The sequence below is a fragment of the Dendrobates tinctorius genome, unplaced genomic scaffold, assembly GCF_039654945.1.
Source record: "Dendrobates tinctorius isolate UK_male_01 unplaced genomic scaffold, ASM3965494v1 ptg000039l, whole genome shotgun sequence".
NCBI lineage: Eukaryota > Metazoa > Chordata > Amphibia > Anura > Dendrobatidae > Dendrobates > Dendrobates tinctorius.
Genome location: NW_027361707.1, coordinates 19,583,595 through 19,609,022, shown reverse-complemented (window position 1 = coordinate 19,609,022; position 25,428 = coordinate 19,583,595). Strand labels below are relative to the sequence as shown.

Here is a 25,428-nt window from a genome sequence, read left to right as displayed (position 1 = left end):
CTTTTATACACTCCCATTTATCACTACTATTGGTGAAAGGAAACTTTTTGCACACTCTATCTTCACTAGTTATATCACATGAGTAATTACTCTCCACTACTCCTCACCACTGGTAGCTCATCACTCATGATAGCTCAGTGGTGAAACCGCCAGACATTTGTCTCAAACTCACCACAAATGAAACTGGTTCTTATCCTCTCTTGGTCCCTTTTTTTTGTGTTCTACACATTTCACATATTTCTTTTTATTTAATTATAAAAGTCCATGTTATTGTATTGATTGTCTGAATAGGATACACAATACTACCACTATCCGGAATATATGTTTTTCTATATATATATGTCACTTTGCTTGTCTTTTTCAAATATCTTTATGTGCAGCATGTGCAGGTTGACGCCCTTCTCTCACAACGGGGGGTTACGCCCACACAGCATATAAAGCTGTCATTTGTATAGACCGATCACAACTCTGTACTGGAACCTGAAGAAGAGGTGCGGTTTGTCACCTCGAAACGCGTAGTTTCTGTAGTACATATAATAAAGAACTTGAAAGATTTATATGGATTTCTGAAGAATGCTTATCACTAAAGCAGCGCGGATGCTCAGAAGTGCTTTTCTTGGATCCTCAACTTGTGATACATAGTGGACGCTGTCCACCTGCACGAGCTCTGCAGCAGCTATATGACTGCAACAAACGTTGAGAGTGGTTGTGTCTGAACACAACCCATAAAGGGTGAGTACTCCAGAGTACTTTTATATTTTGTTTGATTTATACCAGGTGAAGCCCTATGTCTGCGCCCCCGCCCTTGTTTTCTCTTACGCATAACAGCAAGGGTATTTTTTAAGGCAGTAACCATGGACAAACACAGGTCCGTAAAGGAGCTGCATACACCAAGCATTAGAACCTTTTTTAAGGCTTCGTTGAATATTTTAGATTTTTAGATTGTTGCAAAAGTATACGTACCCTTACAGAGAATCTGTCATCTTCTTTAGGCCTCCTGAAAAACAACCATCATGTATTTAATTCTTTACAAGTCGCTTTATTGTCTTAGTGATTGTGCATATGTCAAAAATCCATTTTATACCTTTGGTCGCAATATTCTAATACTGGGTGACTAGGTATAGGAGAGTTACTTTCCCCAGACTAATCGTGTTATCAGGTCCCTGCGACATCAATGCCAAGTCTTTGCAAATCTCTGCCTCTCCGACAATGGGCAATAAGCCGGGTCTATGCCCTCTGACCTAATTGGCGCACTTTGCATGCCCAGGGGGGCGTCGGTGATGAAGGACTTAGCCAACCATGAGGTTTGCAGAGCTGGCGGTGTCCTGCGTCATCACTGCTTCCCTGTGGGGAAGCTGTCAGGTTCCCTTTAATAAAGCTGAGTTCAGGAAAGCTTATGAACAAAAAAATTGTCTCTTTTAGCATCCTGGAAAAACACGGTTTCTTATCTTTATGGTGATTTTTTTTCTATGTGCTGAATTCTCATCTATACTTTGTATATACATCAGTTTTTGACATCCGTATTACTAGTTTACATCTGTAAGGAGCCAGAGGGTGCTAGGCATGGGTGAGCCGCTGCTCCGTGTCACCCTGGCACTTTACAGGAAAATCGTGTCCCAGTTCAAATGTGCTGTCACGTGTGGGGTGCGTTACTCGCTTACAGGCATCGACTGTCTCCCAAGTCTTCCGGGACGGGAGCTGCCACACATGAATCAGGGAACACCCAGTTTGTTTACCCGACAGTTCAAGTACATTAGATTGTAACACGCAGTACCCTCTGTTTCTTGCTTCTATAATACAGTACGTTTCTAGCTTTTCTTTCCGTCTTACCTGGACTATCCCTATGTTCACTGATCCTGTCAGCCCCTGGGATTCCCAGTCCAGTTCCACTGTACTCTCGAGATCCGTTACCTTCCCCACACGCGGTTCCACATCCACCTTGCTCTGTATGGAAGGGGTTAAGGTGCTATGGGCACCTGTATCAAGCCGTATGCTTTGGATGTTGCAGTGATGTCCACAGGGGATGATGTGAGGCCTCATGCTGCCCAAAACAATGTTTTCGCCTTTGCTATCAACCCACCGCCCCTTGATCTTGACCTTCTCACTCTAGCTTATGAACTCTCTTCAAACATGAAGCGGTCCTTTTTACCTCGCCTTAGCACCTTCCCACTGTGGGCTAGTCCCAAACATTAACTGTATCTTATCCTATTGTCATCATCTAACTACAGTCACTATCTCCTGTCCTAAATACTAATCTATGTCTTGCCCTATACTTATTCTGCACAGTAAACTACTCACACTACGTATATTCTTTACATTACCTATACATTACCATATCACATTATATGAAAATTTCCATTATATGACATAACTACCCAATATATATATTTATATATAGATTTATGAAAATGCATGACATTATTCACATGATTAGTGTCTTCAAGGGCCGGAATGCAATAATTCAGTCCACACCCTCTTGCACATTTGCACCAAAAAGGCCCAATTTCAATTTCCTATCTCATTTTTTTTAAATGGATTACATTTTTTTTTTTTTTAAATGTCTATGGCGGGGTCTTTATTTTTTTTGCTCTCCATTTAATTTGATGACTAAGTCTTGTCTGGAAATCGGACTTTTGATTGGTGCATCGTGCTATTATTTTTCGCGCAGTCCCTTCTGAATTGTGTAATTAGATTACTCATAGACAGAAAATACATTGCATTTGATCAGTACAGGCACTGTCACGGTTGATTTTTTTTTTTTTTTTTTTTTTTTAAAGGGGTTCACCACCAGTTGTTGAAAACTGGCCAGATATAAGGGCCATACTGGCAAAATAGTTCCCATAAGAGAAAAAGGACTCCGACCCGCAGGTTGAGCATAGGACTCTTAGAGACTGGACTGTAGGGCTGGGTTGCGGTGAAGTGAAAAGGAACGGTAAATATAGAGAATAAGCAAGGAAAGAAAAAGGAATTGGAACTGTGTGGGAAAAGCTCCATACTGTGAAGGAAACGTTCAAAAAGTTGTGTACCCGCTGTCTACTGTATATTATCTTCACCAAGTTCCTGTTCAGTAAAAAGTTTTATTTGTGACTGGTGGTCTCCCTCATTGAACCGTGAAACATCAGGTCCTGGCCAATCAGCAACATTGGTTACATGTGGCCTGCACGGGCGTGACGCCCCATAGCACAAGTTGGCACACCCTGCCAGGACGCCCACCTTTATGTAACTTGTCGGGGGCATAAGAGATGAGTACTTCGCCCACGGCTACTGCCCCGTGCCATGTTCCACTGCTCTCGTGGACTCCGCTGGGAGAAACACTAGTAAAATTTGTGCACATTCAATTTTGATGTCTATTTTCATAAATAATAATAATAATAATAATAATAATAAATTTTATTTTTATAGCGCCGACATATTCCGCAGCACTTTACATTTCAGAGGGGATTTGTACAGACAATAGACATTACAGCATAACAATAATCACATAGATCATAACAAATACCAAGAGGAATGAGGGCCCTGCTCGCAAGCTTACCGTCTATGAGGAAAGAGGTAGACACGAAAGGTGGGTGGTAACAGTTGCCCTGATTGTATGGACCAGCCATAATGTTAAGTGTGTAAATCAGTTGAGAGGAGTTTAGAAAAAGACAAGAGTTATAACCTTGCAGTCAGACAGTCATTGGGAGCTCACCGACACATTCTTAGATAACTCATTCTGCAACCATCCATAGACAATGTAACACAGGGGTTAGAGAAGGAAAGCTGTGCATTTTTTTTTTTTTTTAACAAAGCCCAATTGCAAGAAAATATATGTATTTTAGCATTTAATTTTTTAAAAAAAAAAGTCCCCGAAGGTGGATTACTGTAGTAATTAAAAGGAATGAATTGTTTTGTAAGCAATTATTCATATTTCTGCATAAAGTAGAAACCATGCAAAATGCCTAAACGTAAGTCACATGTTTTGTAGGTCTAAACGCAGCGTTGACCTTGGATGTCTGTCCGCCTACTCCAGGTATTTACCCACAAATCGCCTACTCTCCCTTACTGATCTATCTCTGAGCACAAACTTACAGATGTTCTATGGATGCGAAACGCAACGTCATTTCGAAGTTCATTTTACAAAGGAAAATCATGACCTATTACCGATTCCATGGCTGTCAAACGCATATACCATTGCGTTATTTTATGCTGCTCAGAAAGAGTGATGGCCGCCGTGATGGACTTGTGTGGAGCGTTAATTCCTCAGCAGGAGAAATGTGTCTCAAATAACAGATTGCTGGAAATTTCCGAATTTTTTTTTAATAACCTATTTGTTTAACCTATTTTTAAAGGAGTATTCTCAAGTTTGAAAGTTATTTCCTCCACGGGATAGGGGATAATCTCCTAATCGCTGATGGTCTGACCGCGTCAACGCCCACCAATCCCAAGAACCCAATGTTGTGGTGATTGATCACGAGTAGTGTTGAGCATTCCGATACCGCAAGTATCGGGTATCGGCCGATACTTGCTGTATCGGAATTCCGATACCGACTTCCGATATTTTTTCAATATCGGAATTCGGCATCGGAATCGGAAGTTCAAAGTTGGTTGACAGACTGACGTCATCATGATGCGCGGTGTGTGCGCATCATGATGCGCCGTCATTTCGGGCCTTCCGGGGGTCTCTGCCGGCCTGCCGGGGGGCTGTGCTGGCCTGCCGGGGGGCTGTGTGGACTGCCCGGGGTCTGTACCGGCCTGCCGGGGGGCTGTGCCGGCCTGCCGGTGGTCTGTGCACCCTGTGGGGGTCTGTACCGGCCTGCCGGGGGGCTGTGCCGGCCTGCCGGTGGTCTGTGCACCCTGTGGGGGTCTGTACCGGCCTGCCGGGGGGCTGTGCCGGCCTGCCGGGGGGCTGTGCTGATGTCCGGGGGTCTGTGCAAGCATCGTCCGATGGGACTACAAGTCCCATCGGGCGATGCCTGCTACCATGACAGTGATTGACACATTAGCCAATGATGGGACAGTAGTAGTCCCATCATCCGGCTAATGTGTTAAATGTTAAAAAAAAAAAAAAAAAAATACTACATACATACTACATGCATGCTACATACATACTACATGCTACATACATACTACATATATACTACATACATACTACATACATACTACATGCATGCTACATACATACTACATGCTACATACATACTACATGCATGCTACATACATACTACATGCTACATACATACTACATATATACTACATACATACTACATACATACTACATGCATGCTACATACATACTACATGCTACATACATACTACATGCTACATACATACTACATATATACTACATACATGCTACATACATGCTACATACATACTGCATGCTACATACATACTACATGCATGCTACATACATACTACATGCATGCTACATACATACTACATGCATGCTACATACATACTACATGCATGCTACATACATACTACATGCTACATACATACCACATACATACTACATACATACTACATATATACTACATGCATGCTACATACATACTACATGCATGCTACATACTACATACATACTACATACATGCTACATACTACATACATACTACATGCATGCTACATACATACTACATGCATGCTACATACATACTACATGCCACATACATACCACATACATACTACATACATACTACATACATACTACATGCTACATACATACTACATATATACTACATGCATGCTACATACATACTACATGCTACATACATACTACATACATGCTACATATATACTACATGCATGCTACATACATACTACATATATACTACATGCATGCTACATACATACTACATGCTACATGCATGCTACATACATACTACATACATACTACATGCTACATACATACCACATATATACTACATACATACAATACATTCATACAATACATACATAGACATACAGTACATATAACATAGAGTAACATACTTACCAATACTTGTCACATTGTTCCCCGAAGCCATTGTCTTTTCCGGAATAAATATTAACATAACAAACCACAAAAATACTCACCCACGATCCGAAGCAGTCCACGAGTGTGTCCCACGACGATCTTGGGTAGAGAACGGCAGCATCAGATGATGCTGCCGTTCTCTACGGGCTGCAGGAATCCAATGACGGAAGGTAGGTATCCTTCCGCACTGTATTCCTCCGCCACTTAAAAAAAAAAAAGTCCCTAGTCTCACTTTATGCCATTGCTGCGTGGGAAATTCCCACACAGCAATGGCATAAAGTGAGACTAGGGACTTTTTTTTTTTTTTAAGTGGCGGAGGAATACAGTGCGGAAGGATACCTACCTTCCGTCATTGGATTCCTGCAGCCCGTAGAGAACGGCAGCAACAGCTGATGCTGCAGTTCTCTACCCAAGATCGTCGTGGGACACACTCGTGGACTGCTTCGGATCGTGGGTGAGTATTTTTGTGGTTTGTTATGTTAATATTTATTCCGGAAAAGACAATGGCTTCGGGGAACAATGTGACAAGTATTGGTAAGTATGTTACTCTATGTTATATGTACTGTATGTCTATGTATGTATTGTATGAATGTATTGTATGTATGTAGTATATATGTGGTATGTATGTAGCATGTAGTATGTATGTAGTATGTATGTAGCATGCATGTAGCATGCAGTATGTATGTAGCATGCATGTAGTATATATGTAGTATGTATGTAGCATGTAGTATGTATGTAGCATGCATGTAGTATATATGTAGTATGTATGTGGTATGTATGTAGTATGTATGTAGCATGCAGTATGTATGTAGCATGCATGTAGTATATATGTAGTATGTATGTGGTATGTATGTAGCATGTAGTATGTATGTAGCATGCATGTAGCATGCAGTATGTATGTAGCATGCATGTAGTATATATGTAGTATGTATGTGGTATGTATGTAGCATGTAGTATGTATGTAGCATGCATGTAGTATGTATGTAGCATGCATGTAGTATGTGTAGTATGTATGTAGCATGTAGTATGTAGCATGCATGTAGTATATATGTAGTATGTATGTAGCATGTAGTATGTATGTAGCATGCATGTAGTATATATGTAGTATGTATGTAGCATGTAGTATGTATGTAGCATGCATGTAGTATGTATGTAGCATGCATGTAGTATGTATGTAGCATGCATGTAGCATGTAGTATGTATGTAGCATGCATGTAGTATATATGTGTTATGTATGTGGTATGTATGTAGCATGCATGTAGCATGCATGTAGTATGTATGTAGTATGTATGTAGTATATATGTAGTATGTATGTAGCATGTAGTATGTATGTAGCATGCATGTAGTGTATACAGTGCCTACAAGTAGTATTCAACCCCCTGCAGATTTAGCAGGTTTGATAAGATGCAAATTAGTTAGAGCCTTCAAACTTCACACAAGAGCAGGATTTATTAACAGATGCATAAATCTTACAAACCAAAAAGTTATGTTGCTCAGTTAAATTTTAATAAATTTTAAACATACAAGTGTGGGTCAATTATTATTCAACCCCTAGGTTTAATATTTTGTGGAATAACCCTTGTTTGCAATTACAGCTAATAATCGTCTTTTATAAGACCTGATCAGGCCGGCACAGGTCTCTGGAGTTATCTTGGCCCACTCCTCCATGCAGATCTTCTCCAAGTTATCTAGGTTCTTTGGGTGTCTCATGTGGACTTTAATCTTGAGCTCCTTCCACAAGTTTTCAATTGGGTTAAGGTCAGGAGACTGACTAGGCCACTCCAACACCTTGATTTTTTGCCTCTTGAACCAGGCCTTGGTTTTCTTGGCTGTGTGCTTTGGGTCGTTGTCTTGTTGGAAGATGAAATGACGACCCATCTAAAGATCCTTGATGGAGGAGCGGAGGTTCTTGGCCAAAATCTCCAGGTAGGCCGTGCTATCCATCTTCCCATGGATGCGGACCAGATGGCCAGTCCCCTTGGCTGAGAAACAGCCCCACAGCGTGATGCTGCCACCACCATGCTTGACTGTAGGGATGGTATTGTTGGGGTCGTATGCAGTGCCATCCAGTCTCCAAACGTCACGTATGTGGTTGGCACCAAAGATCTCGATCTTGGTCTCATCAGACCAGAGAACCTTGAACCAGTCTGTCTCAGAGTCCTCCAAGTGATCATGAGCAAACTGTAGACGAGCCTTGACATGACGCTTTGAAAGTAAAGGTACCTTACGGGCTCGTCTGGAACGGAGACCATTGCGGTGGAGTACGTTACTTATGGTATTGACTGAAACCAATGTCCCCACTGCCATGAGATCTTCCCGGAGCTCCTTCCTTGTTGTCCTTGGGTTAGCCTTGACTCTTCGGACAAGCCTGGCCTCGGCACGGGAGGAAACTTTCAAAGGCTGTCCAGGCCGTGGAAGGCTAACAGTAGTTCCATAAGCCTTCCACTTCCGGATGATGCTCCCAACAGTGGAGACAGGTAGGCCCAATTCCTTGGAAAGGGTTTTGTACCCCTTGCCAGCCTTGTGACCCTCCACGATCTTGTCTCTGATGGCCTTGGAATGCTCCTTTGTCTTTCCCATGTTGACCATGTATGAGTGCTGTTCACAAGTTTGGGGAGGGTCTTAAATAGTCAGAAAAGGCTGGAAAAAGAGATAATTAATCCAAACATGTGAAGCTCATTGTTCTTTGTGCCTGAAATACTTCTTAATACTTTAGGGGAACCAAACAGAATTCTGGTGGTTTGAGGGGTTGAATAATAAATGACCCTCTGAATAAACTTTTCACAATTTAAAAAAAAATTAAACAACGAAATAACATTCTTTTTTGCTGCAGTGCATTTCACACTTCCAGGCTGATCTACAGTCCAAATGTCACAATGCCAAGTTAATTCCGAATGTGTAAACCTGCTAAATCTGCAGGGGGTTGAATACTACTTGTAGGCACTGTATGTAGTATGTATGTAGCATGTAGTATGTATGTAGCATGCATGTAGTATATATGTAGTATGTAGCATGTAGTATGTATGTAGCATGCATGTAGTATATATGTGTTATGTATGTAGCATGTAGCATGCATGTAGCATGCATGTAGTATGTATGTAGTATATATGTGGTATGTATGTAGCATGCAGTATGTATGTAGCATGCATGTAGTATATATGTAGTATGTATGTTGCATGTAGTATTTATGTAGTATGAATGTAGCATGTATGTAGTATGTAGTATGAATGTAGCATGTATGTAGTATGCATGTTGTATGTATGTAGCATGTAATTTTTTTTTTTTTTTTTTTTTTTTTTTACATTTAACACATTAGCCGGATGATGGGACTACTACTGTCCCATCATTGGCTAATGTGTCAATCACTGTCATGGTAGCAGGCATCGCCCGATGGGACTTGTAGTCCCATCGGACGATGCCTGCACAGACCCGCGGAGCCTGCACAGCCCCCCGGCAGGCCGGCACAGCCCCCCGGCAGGCCGGCACAGCCCCCCGGCAGGCCGGCACAGCCCCCCGGAGCCTGCACAGACCACCGGCAGGCCGGCACAGACCACCGGAGCCTGCACAGACCCCCTGGCAGGCCGGCACAGCCCCCCGAAAGGCCCGTACAGACCCCAGAGAGGCTGTACAAGGGCAGGAAAGGGTTTTTCTTATTCCGATACCGGAAGTCCCATAGACTTGAATGGGACTTCCGGTATCGGAATCGGCGATACCGATACTTTTTTTAAAGATCGGCCGATACCATCCGATACGATACTTTGAAGTATCGGACGGTATCGCTCAACTCTAATCACGAGCACTCTCGCTTCATTAATTCTTAAATATCGCCAAGCGTTGCCACTCAGCTGGTCTTCAGCACTGCCATAAGAACTAACGAAGCTGCAGTGTGCATGATGACCACCGCTCCATTCACATGCAGGGCCGGCCCGAACGTATAGGCGAACTAGGCGGCCACCTAGGGCGCCGACCCAACGGGGGCGCCAGAGAAAAAGTAGAAAAAATTATAAAAAAATCTTTTCAAAAGGCAAAAAGTTTTAGGGATGGAAAGAAAAGTGTACATATTTAAGGGCAAATATAACGCAAGAGAGGTTGGTTGGGTTGGCAACAATTTCAATAGAATCTGAAGTTGCTAAACAGATTAATCTCGGTGACTTAGTGTCATCCTTTTAAAAAAAAAAAAAGGCAAGGAAACAAAAATAATTACCTATGGTTGTTTTTGTTTTGTGTTATTGATTACTTTGTATATATTTGTCCTATACAACTTCTCAGAAGATTAAAGAGTTAGGAGAGAGTTAATTAATCATTGTTGTTGTGGTTTATTTTGCTCCTAAATTTATATCCCAAGTTTTCATCTACTGCCAAGAATAGTAGGGGCGCAACAAAATAGTTTCGCCTAGGGCGCCGTAATCTCTCCGGCCGGCCCTGTTCACATGGGGCCTGTTTCTAGGATTGGTGGGGGTTCCATTAGTGATCTGGAAGTTCTCCTTCATTACGTGGATAACCTCCAAATTTCAGAATACTCCTTTAAGTCCCATCTCACCATGAGTGATCCCAACCCACAGTCCGGCGTCGTCTACATAAACCCTGCCCCTTGCTCTGTCCCACAGTAACTCAGAATTTGCCAAGATTGTGCCTGAAAAATTGGGATAGTCCCATCAAATGTGGAAATGTTGGCAGCTGCACAATCTTCTGATCATTTTGTATACAACTTATATCTACCCTTACACTTTTCAAAGCTGTAATATTAACATTTTAATATTCTCTTTTTAGTATCCCGTTCAATTAAAAGCACTGAAGCATCCAAGCGACCAAGCGCAGGTTTTTATGTCACCTTATTTATTACTGTCATTGACTTATTTCCTTATATTTCATTATCGCCTTCACAGCAGACTCTACAAAAACGTGGCGGACAGAGGAAACTCTTGCGCAAGAACTTACATAAAGACTGAATTCCTGCTGGATTTGCCATATTCACTTGGCATCAATTGTAACCATAGATCTCCATTCCCCAAACCTGAGGCTGAAAGAGTGTCCTTTTGGCCTCCGTTTTGGCGATCAAGAGTACTGACTTGCTGCCACTGCCGTATCGAAGCATTGCAGTATATTGTACAAATGATATGAAAACTCCTGGAAAGAATAAAAAAAAAAAAAGTGAAGACAAAAAAATAGTTTAAATCGCTCCCTCACTACCAACTGAAAAATGAAAAAAAATATTTTAAAAATAAAACTATTTGATTATCGCCATATCCATAATAGTCCAATCTATTAAAATATAAAATTATTATAAAATTATTTAACCAATACGGTAAGCACCATAAAGTGAAATCAAAATGAGAATTGCTAGAATTTGCGTTTTCTTTTTTGTTTTTTTTTAGGGGGGGGGGGTCGCTGTACCTCCCCCAAAAATGCAAACTCTGTACAGTTCCTCAAAATGGTGCTAATACAGCTGGGAACATAAAAAAATAAGCCTTCAAACAGCTCCATCAGAAAAATTAAAATGTAACGGGTCTCTGAAAATGGCAACACTAATCAAAAATAAACATTTTTTTTTAAATTATTTTACAAAGGTCAGAATTTGACGAACACCATAAAATCATATGCCCCAAACAACGACTGGATAGCCCTTCTTTTCACTAGTTCACCTCACTTGAATTTTTTTATTCCCTCCCATATTTTTAGTATCATATTATTGTTGTGGCACGCAAGCTTATTAAATTAGACTAGTATGAAAGTTGTGCGAAAAAAAGGTGATTTTTTTTTTTAGTTTTTCAGTTAAAAATTATCTTCCCCTTGATAATATATATATATATATATATATATATATATATATATATATATATATATAACATCCTCTGACCTCCTATACTTCAGCTGTGAAATTCCTAAATGGCCGCTGCTTGCCCTGCCCTCATCTTTTATAGTGGCTCTGATAGTCACCCCTGATTGATGGCGATCAATCATGTGAGGTGCTGGCTGGAAGGCATTATGGGTATGCCTATGAGGCTGCACCTGGCAGATGCAATCTACAGCAGTGTGTGAAACGGTGATGGGCATTTTTAATTTTTTTTGTTTTTGGTATTTAATCTCAAATTGGTCAGTATTCAAATTCTGAGTGGATCAATTCAATAATTTCTAATATATAGAAAATATACACTGCTCAAAACAAAGGGAACACTTAATCAACAGAATATAACTCCAAGTGAATCACATTTCTGTGAAATCAAAATGTCCACTTAGGAAGCAACACTGATTGACAATCAATTTCACATGCTGTTGTGCAAATGGAATAGACAACAGATGGAAATGATTGGCAATTATCAAGACACCCTCAATAAAGGAGTGTTTCTGCAGCTGGGGACCACAGACCACATCTCGGTAACAATGCTTTCTGGCTGATGTTTTGGTCACTTTTGAATGTTGGTTGTGCTTTGACACTCGTGGTATCATGAGACGGACGCTACAATCACTACAATCCACACCAGGGGCTCAGGTAGTGAGGTAGTGCAGTTCATCCAGGATGGCATATCCAATGCGAGCTGTGGCAAGAAGGTTTGCTGTGTCTGTCAGCGTAGTGTCCAGAGGCTGGAGACGCTACCAGGAGATGTGGAGGGGGCCGTAGGAGGGCAACAACCCAGCAGCAGGACCACTACCTCCGCCTTTGTGCAAGGAAGAACAGGAAGAGCACTGCCAGAGCTCTGCAAAATGACTTCTAGCAGACCACAAATGTGCATGTGTCTGCACAAACAGTTAGAAACCGACTCCAGACACGGCTGTTTTCTCTATTAATCAGATCTTATTGTAATTTAATATTTTTTATATTTGCAGTGATGGTGAAAAATGAAACTATGGAAGAATTTGAGCAGAGCTCCCCTGAACCATCCACAGGTAAATTCCCATCAGTAAATGAATCTTCAAGGCTAAACCAGGCTTCATCTATGTTATATTCATATAATAACTCAAGTCATCTACAACCATACAGACACGTATCCCAGGGCACAATGTACAATTTTTAACGGGGGCTTATCATCCAAAAATGACCTTTTCTTTAGTTAAGGTTTTTGTGTTAAATCTAACTATTTTTTGGGTGAGGTGTGGACAGGGTGCAATTTTCCCCTCCATTTCACAATCTATATTAAAATACAAAAAAATATACATTTTACATTTTTCACATTGAGGCTTTTTTAGACTCTAAGGCCCCGTTTCACTCAGACTCTCTTCTCATGCGCCAGTCTTAATGATGGTCATTCAGGAATATGATGCGCACGCCACTTAATGAATTTGGTGCATCTTATCGGTGGTTGTGCACCTCAGTGCTGCTCATCAGAAATGTTACTCCAGGCAAGGACTGGAGTTAATTTTACTTATGTGGTGCCATTAATTTCACAGCACTTTGCAGACGTCACCATCTGTCCTCATTGGGGCTCACAATGTAAATACTCTTTCAGTTTGTCTTTGGAGTGTGGGAGGAAACCAGAGGAAACTAATGAAAACACGGGGAGAGCATGCTAACCCGGCTGAACTCGCCAATATCGATGGGTTTGGCCAACACTCTAATGTGCACGGGGGCACCAACGAAACGACACGGGAGATGTCAACTGGGCATGTCCAATTTTAGACTGCTGATTAGAGTTGAGCGACTTTGGTCAGATCGGGTTTCATGAAACAAAATTTGTTTCAGATGAAACTGGTCCGACTAGGGCAAAAAAAGTCAGAGTTTCGTCCGAAACCCGACCCCAATGCAAGTCAATGGGGAATAAAAGTCGGCATTGAGCGGATGACATTCATCCACTCAATGCCGACTTTTATTTCCCATTGACTTGCATTGGGGTCGGGTTTCGGACGAAACTCTGACTTTTTTTGCCCTAGTCGGACCAGTTTCATCTGAAACAAATTTTGTTTCATGAAACCCGATCCGACCAAAGTCGCTCAACTCTACTGCTGATAGCTTTGTTCTGTCGGAAAAAGGCCACCGACAGACCTCTCTGCTGGCGGCTTTATCATTAACAAAACAGGAGTATTCGACCGATCGATTTGTAAAAAAAAAAAAAAAAAGGGCTGCTGGCCGAAAAATCGGCCAAATCATTGTTCGGCTGATGGCTATCTAATGCGTATGGCTGGCTTTACTGACCTTTTATAATCTGTAAGATTGGTTTGATCCCTCAGAAATCTGTACAGATGAATGCAGTGTAACTTCCTGTTATTTCAGGCAACAAAACATGAACATTATCCACAATAAACAGACCCTGACCCCATCTTTTCTATTGAAGCATCTAATGAGTGTGTGCAAAGGTCATTATGAAGGGAGGGGGAGCTTCATTATGAAGGGAGGAGGAGCTATGACATTGCCTATTGTGATTGGTGGATCCATTGTTATGAGCTGCGCATACAGGTGTCACTTATTATAATTCTACCTCTGCTGATAACAAGCCTGCTGAAAACTCTTTCAGGAAATAGGAGTCTAAAAAATCCCCAGTGGCCAGTGCAAAAAATTGAAAGACTATTAAGTTTTCTTTTTTTTCAATAATCAAGATTGTGATATGGGGAAAAAAACATTGCGTAAATATTTTTTTAGAAATACACAAATTTTTTTTTCTTAGACTGTGTCCAAGGAAAAAAAATCAGACATGTGCAAAGCCCCATAGAATAACATTGGTGTGAGTGCGATATTATGTTTTGTCGAATTGCACCCAGGAGGGAAAATATGGTCGTCTGCACAAGCCCAACATACCCTCAGTCGGATTCCTGCACATTCACAAAGTATTCCATCTCCTCACTAGCTTGTAGAACTTATCTTGTGTCATTAGCTTTCATTCTGTTGCAGTGTTATATGGAGATGAAACCAATGACGTCGAGGACAATGATTGCAATGAGTCTTCCAGAGGTAGATATTTTCTCTTTTATGGGTTTGTGGTTGCATTACTTTGTTTTTGCAGCAATTAAAACAATGTAAAATTAATCATAAAATCCTAGAATGTTAGAGTTGGAAGGGACCTCCTGGGCCATCTGGTCCAACCCCCTGCTCAATGCAGGATTCACTAACCCATCTCAGACAGATGTCTGTCCAGCCTCTTTATGAAGACTTCCATTGAAGGAGAACTCTCCACCTCTCGTGGCAGCCTGTTCCACTCATTGATCACCCTCACTGTCAAGAAGTATTTTTGTAATATCTAATCTGCATCTTCTCCCTTTCAGTTTCATTTCATTGATTCTCGTGTTTCCGTGTGCAAATGAGAATAATGATGACCCTCTACACTGTGATATCCCTTCAGAAGATATTTGTAGACAGCTATTAAGTCTCCTCTTAGCCTTCTTTTTTGCAAGCCAAACATTAACAGATCCATTAACTGTTCCTCGTTGGACATACTTTGCAGTCCACTCTCCATCCTGGTAGCTCTTCTCTGAATTTGCTCCAGTTTATCAATATCTTTTTTAAAATGTGGTGCCAAAAACTGAACACAGTATTCCAGATGAGGCCTGACCAAGGAGTAGAGGGGGGATAATTACTTCACATGATCTAGACTCTATGCTTCTCTTAATACATCCTAGAACTGTGTTTGCCTTTTTTGCTGCTGCATCACACTGTTGAATCATGTGCAGTCTGTGATCTATTGGTATACCCAAGTATGTTTCACACGTGCTGTTGCTTAGTTCTATTCCTACCATTCTGTAGATGTAATTTTTGTTTTGAATATACAACCAACATTTTTCTGCTAGAAAACATTTATGCATAGTTATTCCTAACATTGTAATTTACCAGCTATCCACCAAATAGTTGATAATTTGCTGATCCGACCACTTGGACTATCGCCAATCCCCAAAACAATTCCCCATTTGAATGAAGCACTGAGTAGTGCAAGCATGGCTCGGCTCCATCAATTTTCTTTGGGACTTTTAGCCACAGCCATGCAGCCACGGCGTCACTCATTGTCTGTATTCATCTCTCACTGTCATATCACATACTTTCGCACCCATGCCCTGGAAATTAGGCAGAACCAGAAAGCTCCTTTTTGGCTAATATGATAAGACCAATACTATTCATAACCCAGCCTTTTTGGAGATATTGAGACATTTTATTGGATATTGCTGGTTTCTTGGACCGACACTTATTTCAATCACTGGCATGTCATTCTACATTTGGATGCAGTGGTATTGCAGAAAAACTTGGATCATTATTTTTTGGACAAAACCGAATGAACTCCTGTATGATTCAGCATTTATTTTACTATTTATTTTGGACCTACATGTGTTTATTTTATAATGTTTTAAACTACTGTTTTTTATTGTCTGTTTTTAAAGTGTCTGAAAAAGAAGAATCTCTAGCCCTACCTGAACCGGACTTCATGGATCCTGCCCCCAGTTAGTACTACAACACTGGGGCTCTTGACTACCACAGGAGTAGTGTTTTTTTTTTTTTGTTTTTTATCTGTCTCCATTTGGGTCATTGGGATTCCCAACTCCACATTTAAGGTCTCGGTGGTTGTCTCCATCCATCTTCTTGTTAGTTATCTCATTCTTCACTTACCTTCCTAATTGCATTTTCTATTGATCCGGATCTTCCTATTACGAACGATCACGAGCGATCACATTTCCGAAAAACGTATTACATAACATTGCTCCAAAATCCTACCCCCCTCCAATAGACTCCAGAAACACCTACTGACAGTTGAGTGGTGGCTTCATTCATGGTTTTAATTTTTGAGATTCTGAGATGGTTTTTTTCTTTAGTACTATAGATGTGGAAATAATTTGTGTTTGATATAATATTTTGCATTAATTTTTTTGATACTTGATTTACAGTGATCCCAAATGATGAAACTCGCAAGCAGGACTCTGGTGTACTGCTTACAGGTACGGTATTTATATTCACTTCAATCTTAAAGGCTACGTACACCTTTTTGAACATGTTTTTTTTATTGTTCATATGTCAGAATGCAAAATTATGCAGATTTCCAAATAGTCTTCGTTAAAAATTGTTTTCTGCTATCTCTAACAATGAGAGCAGGCTCTGCAGCGGACAGTGTCTTCTGCTATCTCTAACAATGAGAGAAGGATCTGCAATGGACAGTGTCTTCTGTTATCTTTTAAATAATAATAATCTTTTATTTTTATATAGCGCTAACATATTCCGCAGCGCTTTACAGTTTGCACACATTATCATCGATATCCCCGATGGGGCTCACAATCTAAATTCCCTATCAGTATGTCTTTGGAATGTCGGAGGAAACCCACACAAACACGTGGAGTACATACTCTAAGGCCGTAGTCACACTACCGTAGAATACGGACGAGTGCTATGCGAGAAAACATCACATAGAACTCAGCCCAGTGTTAATCTATGGGGCAGCTCACATCACCATTTATTTTCTCGGGTGGATTGTTGCCGAGACTCGCCAATGCCAGCCTATGGGTGCAAGAAAAAAAAGTCGCAAAGCACTCGGACCATGCGAGTGCTGTCCGAATTTTATGCACCGGTGTCCTTTGAAAAGTCGTCAATTCATGTGCCGCATACAGTAAAATCACACTGACAGGTTAGACTAGAATAGATAGAATAGATATATACACATAGAATACATAAATATATAGATGTCAGTGACGCACACATATATATGTATTTATATTGCATAGATACATAGATGGAAGAAAAACCGGCAATTCATCTGCCATGTTCTGTAAAATCACTGCAGGAGCCGACAGGATAGAAGAGATGGATTACATACAGTAAATACACATAGACTAGATATATAGAGGTCTGTGACAAATACATTTAGTACAAATTACTGAACATGTATTTAATTAATAAAAGATTATTTTTCGGAAAAAAATAACTCACTTCAATGTGACATCGTTCGTTGGCCGTGAACTCGCAGGACCTTTTTGGCTGCGCGAGCAGGAGAACTTTCTCTGATTTTTCTTTTTATAGCTATATTTTTGAGTAAAATGTAAATTGCTCTTTTATTCTATAAACTTCTGATAACATGTCTCCGAATTTCCAAGCAATAAATTTTGTATCTTTTTTCTGACAAAGAAAAATGGTCAAAATAAAAAAAAAAAACAAACAAAAATAACCCAGTGCTTTCAGACCTCAAATAATTCAAAGAAAACAAGTTCATAATCATTTAGAAACAACAATACTAATGTCTTAACTCAGGAAGAGTTCAGAAATCAATATTTTGTGGAATAACCATGATTTTTAGTCACAGCTTTCATGCGTCTTGGCATGCTTTCCACCAGTCTTTCACACTGCTTCTGGCGCAAACATTTAAGCAGTTCTTCTCTGTTGATGGCTTGTGACTATCCATCATCCTCTTGATATGATCACATCTTCTTCAATGGGGTTCAGGTCTGGAGAATGGGCTGGCCATGACAGGGTTTTGATGTGGTGGTCTCTTAATTTTTGCCAGAGCTGTATATATATATATATATATATAGCCTGTAATTTGCCTCTCCATCCTTAGTGATGATTCCCTTTCCAATCACAGCGGCTTGTAACACGAGCCAGCAGGGAGCCTGTTGTTCCTTCCGCTCATCGACGCACCCGAGACATGATTGCAGGGCGCCGATGGGTTGTCATGATAGCCGGGGGTCTTCTGATGACCCCCCCCATGTCTGTCATTACAATCCTCCTGTTAACGCTGGCCCGTTGTCAGTGTCAGTAGGAGATTAAATACAAGCGATCAATCGATCACCGCTTATTAAATTCAGTAAAAATTGAGGATAAAATGTTTTTTTCAAAAATGACATTTTTTTAAACAAGTTCATATCAGTCTCGGAAAATGATAACACAAGCAAAAAAAAGTTTAATTTTTTTTTTTTTTTTACAAATTTCTGATTTTTTTTTTCACCCCAAAACAATTGTGGAATTAGAATTACACTTTTTTTTTTACAACTTTTCTCAGCCAATTTTGGGGGTTTTGTGTGAAATTGTGTCCAATTTGCCTTTTATTCTCGTTTTTTGTAATTGCAATATTTGTCTGGGAGAAAAACGTTATAATTTCAAGGGTGCCAAAACTTTTGCCCATGACGGTATATCATTTATTGTACGTGTGATGGTGAATAATTTGAGTTCTAGTCTGTATTTGTTAGAGGAAGTTTTGTTTTCAATTTTGGATCGATTTATTGACCTTCACTCTGCAATTCCACAGGTTCAGACGACACGTTACCAACTCCAGTCAGAAGATGCAGATTGCAGCCTATTAATTATTCTGAGCCGCCGGATCTTGACGTGGAAGTCAAAGATGGAAAAATGAAACGCAAAGGTTTGTATTCTGTAACTGGTAACTGAAGAAGACGACAACAACAACTTATTTATAAAGTGCAATGTTCCTAAGTATTCTAGAAATCCTCTATTTTAACTTATTTTGAAGACAAAAATGCCATAAGTTACTGAGTGAGGGTGCTTTATGTGGACATTCTGAACCATTCATATGCTCACATTGATCACCTTGAGGCCTCCACATTGAGGCCCCCATCATTTATGGTCCGGATCAGCCAGAATTCTCTTGATCCGAACTCAACGGCCTCATGTATGAATGAGTTCGGGTCTGGAGACTTTCCGCGGTCAGCCCGGATGGTGCGTCTTGGACTTGCACCACCCATATCAGCCAGTTGTGTGTGATTTTGCATTTTAACACCATTCATTCTAAGGGTATGCGCATATGATGCCATTTTCAGGCAAATTTTGCTCTGAAAATCACCTGAAAAAGCGCTAACAAAACGTTCAAAAGAACGTACATTTTGCATTTTTATATAAGATCATATGTTAAGTCTTTTACCCGCTTCAGGTTTCCAAAGACATCGAATGGTTAAAAGGTATTTTCCAGTCTGAAGACGTGCCATACTTTACAATACGAAGTCCATCGGAAGGCCGGGCGTCTATTTCAGTGTTATTCCAGTGTATTTGTTTGAAAAACCACTAGCGGTTTCTTCATTGTTAAATGTAGTTTAAAAAAATGCATAAAAAAAGTGATCAGGAAACAAAAAAAAAAAATGCTTCAGGGTAAAGAAAAAAAAAACCTGCATCTCCTGAAGCCTGTTCCTTGTGAAAAACTCGGTGGGTTAAAAAATATTTGTCTAAATGGGTTCTTTTAGTTATACATTCCAGAAAGACTGTTGGTGGGATCTAATAAAGCCGATGCTTCTTGCATATCGAATGGCCGAAATTCCTATTTATGTCTAATGGAGGGATAAAAAATATCATAGGCCAAATTTCCATTCTTAAGAAAAATAAAATGTTGCAAGATCCATTCATTTAGACGTGTTTTTCGGTTTTATTAAAAAAAGGCATCTTTACTGTTTTGCTGTCCATTATTGGATGGTAGAAAAAAAAAGATAGTCTGTGATACCTTGGTTGATGAAATCTGTCTTGTGGTTGTTGTTTAATCTTTATTTGTAGTTTTCAGTAAATGAGATTCTCGTGCTCCGGGGCTGGGCTGTGCAGCCGCCTCGCACGGTCCCGACTCCCCAGACCTCCTTCCCTCTGCTGGGGGCCCACCCCGCCGCTCTTCCCGACACCTGAAGCATGCATGTGGTGTTGGCCCGCCGCTTCTAACCCAGTGCGATGTCCTCCTCGAGCATGCCATCCTCCCTCCTCATCTTACAAATTACTTCACCCATCCGGGGCCTGTCTCCTGGTCCTCCTCGCTGGCAGTGGGGATCCCTCCGGCCCGGGCGGCGGCGCTGCTGGATTGGCACGCCGCCTGGGGGTACCACGTGCTCGGCGTCTTCTCCGGCGCCATCTTGGATAAAGTGAGTGGAGATGCTGCTGCTCTACATGTGCTACCCTACCTAGTGACTGCTCAGTATAACTGCTACTAAATAAAGGATTCCTGAAAAGCTCCTGGGAGAGGGACATCTAGTATGACCGCATTTTAAATCAGTTCCTACATATAAAGTCCAATTTGTTAGATACCATCATTACTGCTGTTTTATGGAACTGTGGCCTTTTCTTCTTTCCGTGGGAGCTTTGTGTATGGATCACACAACATTAAAAAGGAGGTTCCTGTAGGCCACGATAGTTTTCCTGACGTCTGTTTTGGCTGGTCACGGGAGGGACGTTGGGACTATCGCCAAGCACATTGCCTACCAACTACATAAACTTTCTCCGGCTTGCTAGCTTGGGATATATGCGGCACATGTACATCACTCCTTGCCTTCCTGAACCCTGTCGTTTAAGACTATGATGCCGTAGCTGAACTATAACAGTCTTCCTACTCTTCAACCCATTGCGACTTGTAATCTATTATTCTGATAATCCCACCTGTTGCCCGCCATCCGGCTACCTCCCTCCTGATTTGGGGGGGAGGTGTAATGGACAGATATCTAACAAAACTTCAAACAGCGAGATCTACCCTGTCAAAGGTGCCGCCGCTACCCAACACACGATCTCCAGATCTCCACCCACAATGCACAAGAGCAAACCCGCCTTGAAACCACCTAAACACTCTGCTAAAAGCTCACGCCACTAATCAGCTTCTCCACTGCCCGCATCACAGATGGAAGACAATCTGTCCCCGCCGCAACTCTCCCCATCATTGAGTTGCTCTGATCCCTCTATGCAAGACTCTGCACAGACAACTCTGGTGGCCCAAGATGTCTCTAAACTAAAGAGGCCACTGTTTGACAAAAGATTTGATGTCCTGCATGCCTCCATAAATACAGCCATGGCCCAAATTGCCACTAACTCTCAAAAAATAACAGAACTGGAAAATAGAGTTTAGTCTGCTGAAATGGAGCTGGCAGGATTGCGGACCTCTCTCCAGCAAAGTTAGACCTCGGAGTGGGAGATGCGCGACAAATTGGAGGACTTGGAAAACAGACCGCCGCAGCAATCTACGCTTTGTGGGCATGCCAGAATCAGTGGGCGGGGAACGTCTCATGGAATATCTTACCAAGGATCTCCCTACCGCCCTACAACTGGACCCTGTCGACAGCTCAATGATCATAGAGCGAGCACACAAAATAGGCCCCGAAGGCCTACCCAGACTGGTGGAAACTCCAGGTCTTAAGGGCATATCGTCGACAACGAGAACTGGCAATCCATGATTCTAAAATTCTAGTCTTCCAGGACTTTTCGGCAGCTGTCACCCAAAAGCACAACACATTCATACCTGTTTGTCGTCTATTGGTCGAAAGGAAGATTAGATTTCAGCTGCTATACCCAGCCAAATTGAAAATTCAGGATGGAGACCATGTATCTATCTATGAAGATTCAGAGTTGGCATGCAAAAGATTCCAACGCCCTGGTAACGTCGCAGTGGGATGATTTACGAAACCTGTTATATACCGTATATACTCGAGTATAGTCCGAGATTTTCAGCCCATTTTTTAAGGCTGAAAGTGCACCTCTTGGCTTATACTCGAGTCATATACCGGGGGTCAGCGGGGGAGGGGGAGAGTAGGACTGTCAGATTATACTCGCCCCCTCCTGGTACGGTCTCTACAGACCATGCTTCTCAGATCATCTCCGGCGCCACAGCTCTTCCAGTGTTCAGCGGTCACGTGGTACAGCTCATTAAAGTAATAAATATGCGCATATTCCTTATTTTAATGAGTGGTACCACGTGTCCGCTGAACACTGGAAGAGCTGTGGAGCCGGAGAAGCAGTGACTGCAGAGACACGCCAAGAGGGGGTGAGTATGACGGGGGGGGAGCATATGCAATATTAACCTGTCCCTGTTCCACCGCCGTGCCCGCTCTGTCCTCTGCGTCCTCTGTCTGTGACGTTCAGGTCAGAGGGCACAATGTCGTAGTTAGTGCTCACCCTCTGCCTGAATAGTCAGTGACAGAGGATGCGGAGGACAGAGCGGCGCATAGTGGTGAATATTGCAGGTGCTGAGGCCCTGAGCCAGAGGCGACACCGGCACCTGACCCCCATAGTGCGCCAGTGTCCCCGCCTGCTCAGGACACCGGCACCTGGCCCCCAGCGACGAGAGGTGAGTGTCATTTTTTTGTATTCGCAGCAGCAACATATGGGCCATATTCTATGGAGCATCTTATGGGGCCATAACCTTTATGGAGCAGCATATGGGGCATATTTTATGGAGCATCTTATGGGGTCATAACCTTTATGGAGCAGCATATGGGGCATATTTTATAGAGCATCTTATGGGGCCATAACCTTCATGGAGCATCATATGGGGCATATTTTAAGGAGCATCTTATGGGGCCATAACCTTTATGGAGCGCCATATGGGGTATATTATATGGAGCATCTTATGGGGCCATTATTAGCCTTTGTGCAGCATTATATGGGGCATATTTTTGTATGGAGCATCTTATTGAGCCAATCATGAACTTTATGGAGCATTATATGGGGCTCCTGATTCAATATGGATATTCAAAAATATTGTAACCTACTGATGTCTCAATTAATTTTACTTTTATTGGTATCTATTTTTATTTTTGAAATTTACCAGTAGCTGCTGCATTTTCCACCCTAGGCTTATACTCGAGTCAATAAGTTTTCCCAGTTTTTTGTGGCAAAATTAGGGGCCTCTGCTTATACGTGGGTCGGCTTGTATTTGAGTATATACGGTATGTTATTTTTCACTCTAAGAGGACTGTTGTCTCTGTTATAGTGTTCTCTTTGGTGATGGCACGGCACTCCTGGTATATTCCTGGCGAGCTCCCACCACTGATTGGTAAAGTTAACTAAGTTGTTTGTTTTTTTTTTTGTTCTCAGTTACCTCTTTCTTCTTGTGTTTCCCCCTTCTTAGATCAGACATCAATACGTATGGGACCCACCTTTAATGACACCTTTAACCCCTTCGCGCCGGAGCCCATTTGCGTTTTTGCGTTTGTAATTCACTCCCCTTCTTCCCAGAGCCATAACTTTTTTTTATTGTTCAGTCAATATGGCCGTGTGAGGGCTTTTTTTTTTACGGGACGAGTTGTACTTTTGAACGACACCATTGGTTTTACCATATCGTGTACTCAAAAACCGGAAAAAAATTCCAAGTGCGGTGAAATAGCAAAAAAAAGTGCAATCCCATAGTCTTTTTTTTTTTTTTTTTTTTTACCATGTTCACTAAATGCTAAAACTGACCTGCCATTATGATTCTCCAGGTCATTACGAGTTCATAGATACCAAACATTTCTAGGTTCTTTTTTATTTAAGCGGTGAAAAAAATTCCAAACTTTGTAAAAAAAAAAAAAAAAATTTGCGCCATTTTCCGATACCCATAGGCCGTAGCGTCTCCATTTTTCGGGATCTCTGGTTGGATGAGGGCTTGTTTTTGCGTGCCGAGCTGACGTTTTTAATTGCCAGTTATTGCATTTTAACACAATGTCGAGGCGACCAAAAAAACATAATTCTGGCGTTTTGATTTTTTTCTCGCTACGTCGTTTAGCGATCAGGTTAATCCTTTTTTTTATTGATAGATCGGGCGATTCTGAACCTGGCGATACCAAATATGTGTATATTTGATTTTTTTCATTGTTTTATTTTGAATGGGGCAAAAGGGGGGGTGATGTGAACTTTTGTATTTTTTTTATTTTTTTACATTTTTAAACTTTTTTTTTTTTAAACTTTTGGCATGCTTTAATAGCCTCCATGGGAGGCTGGAAGCTTCCATAGCCCGATCGGCTCTGCTACATAGAGGCGATGATCAGTTGTATTAGCTGAATTATTGCATTGCTATGAGAGCCGACCACCGGGTGACGCTCATAGCAATCTGGCATCAACTACCATAGAGGTCTCAAGGAGACCTCTGGTTGTCATGCCGACACACCACTGACCTGCGATTACGTGACGCAGGTAACCGGTGAGCGTATTTCCGGCCCGGGGGCTGGAAGCACTTCTTAAATGCCGCTGTCAAAGTTTGACAGCGGCATTTAACTAGTTAATAGCCACGGGCGGATCGCGATTCCACCTGTAGCTATTGCAGGCACCTGTCAGCTGTTCAAAACAACTGACATGTCTCGGCTTTGAGGTGGGCTCACCGCCGGAGCCCACTTCAGAGGGGGAGTTGCAACATGCGCCGTACCTGGCAGAGTCAGATGACTTTAAAATCTTCCTCAAGTCTCAGTGGAATGACTTTCTAGATGGCAACGTCATCCTTGCTGATGATGTCCCTGCTCTGGGCCACTTCTAAGGCTGTTATGAGAGGCCTTATGATTAGTTATCTGTCAAGTAGGAGGAAAATGCATAAAAATAAATTTGATGCCTTGCATGCCTCCCTCCTTCAAACTCAGAGAACACTTGCCCTGTCCCCTTCCCCTGATGCACAGCAAGCTTAGTCTATGGCCAAACATCTCCTGGACTCTTTCATACATTCTCAGTTGCATTGGCAAATTCAATAAACCCAAAATAAATTTTACCGCTGGGGAAACGGGATGGGCAAATTACTAGCTACCCTAACCAAAAATAAACAATCCTACAAACCAATTATTAAACTAAAGAACCCTGCAACAGGCTTACAGGTGACTAGCCATGA

The 25,428-nt window shown here is 41.6% G+C and overlaps 1 protein-coding gene across 5 annotated transcripts in view; it reads left to right on the top strand.

The window, feature by feature from the left end:
- LOC141088456 (uncharacterized) overlaps window positions 1-25,428 on the top strand; it is an 87,197-nt gene that overhangs the window by 46,101 nt on the left and 15,668 nt on the right. For 4 of the 5 annotated variants that reach the window (XM_073574537.1, XM_073574539.1, XM_073574538.1 and 1 more), the window contains exons 9-15: window positions 3,965-4,009; window positions 10,766-10,813; window positions 12,821-12,880; window positions 14,817-14,876; window positions 16,292-16,351; window positions 16,793-16,843; window positions 19,138-19,251. In XM_073574537.1, coding sequence (XP_073430638.1) covers window positions 3,965-4,009; window positions 10,766-10,813; window positions 12,821-12,880; window positions 14,817-14,876; window positions 16,292-16,351; window positions 16,793-16,843; window positions 19,138-19,251 — 438 coding nt within the window. The remainder of the gene's footprint in view (window positions 1-3,964; window positions 4,010-10,765; window positions 10,814-12,820; window positions 12,881-14,816; window positions 14,877-16,291; window positions 16,352-16,792; window positions 16,844-19,137; window positions 19,252-25,428) is intronic. The other variant, XM_073574540.1, reaches the window with a different exon arrangement.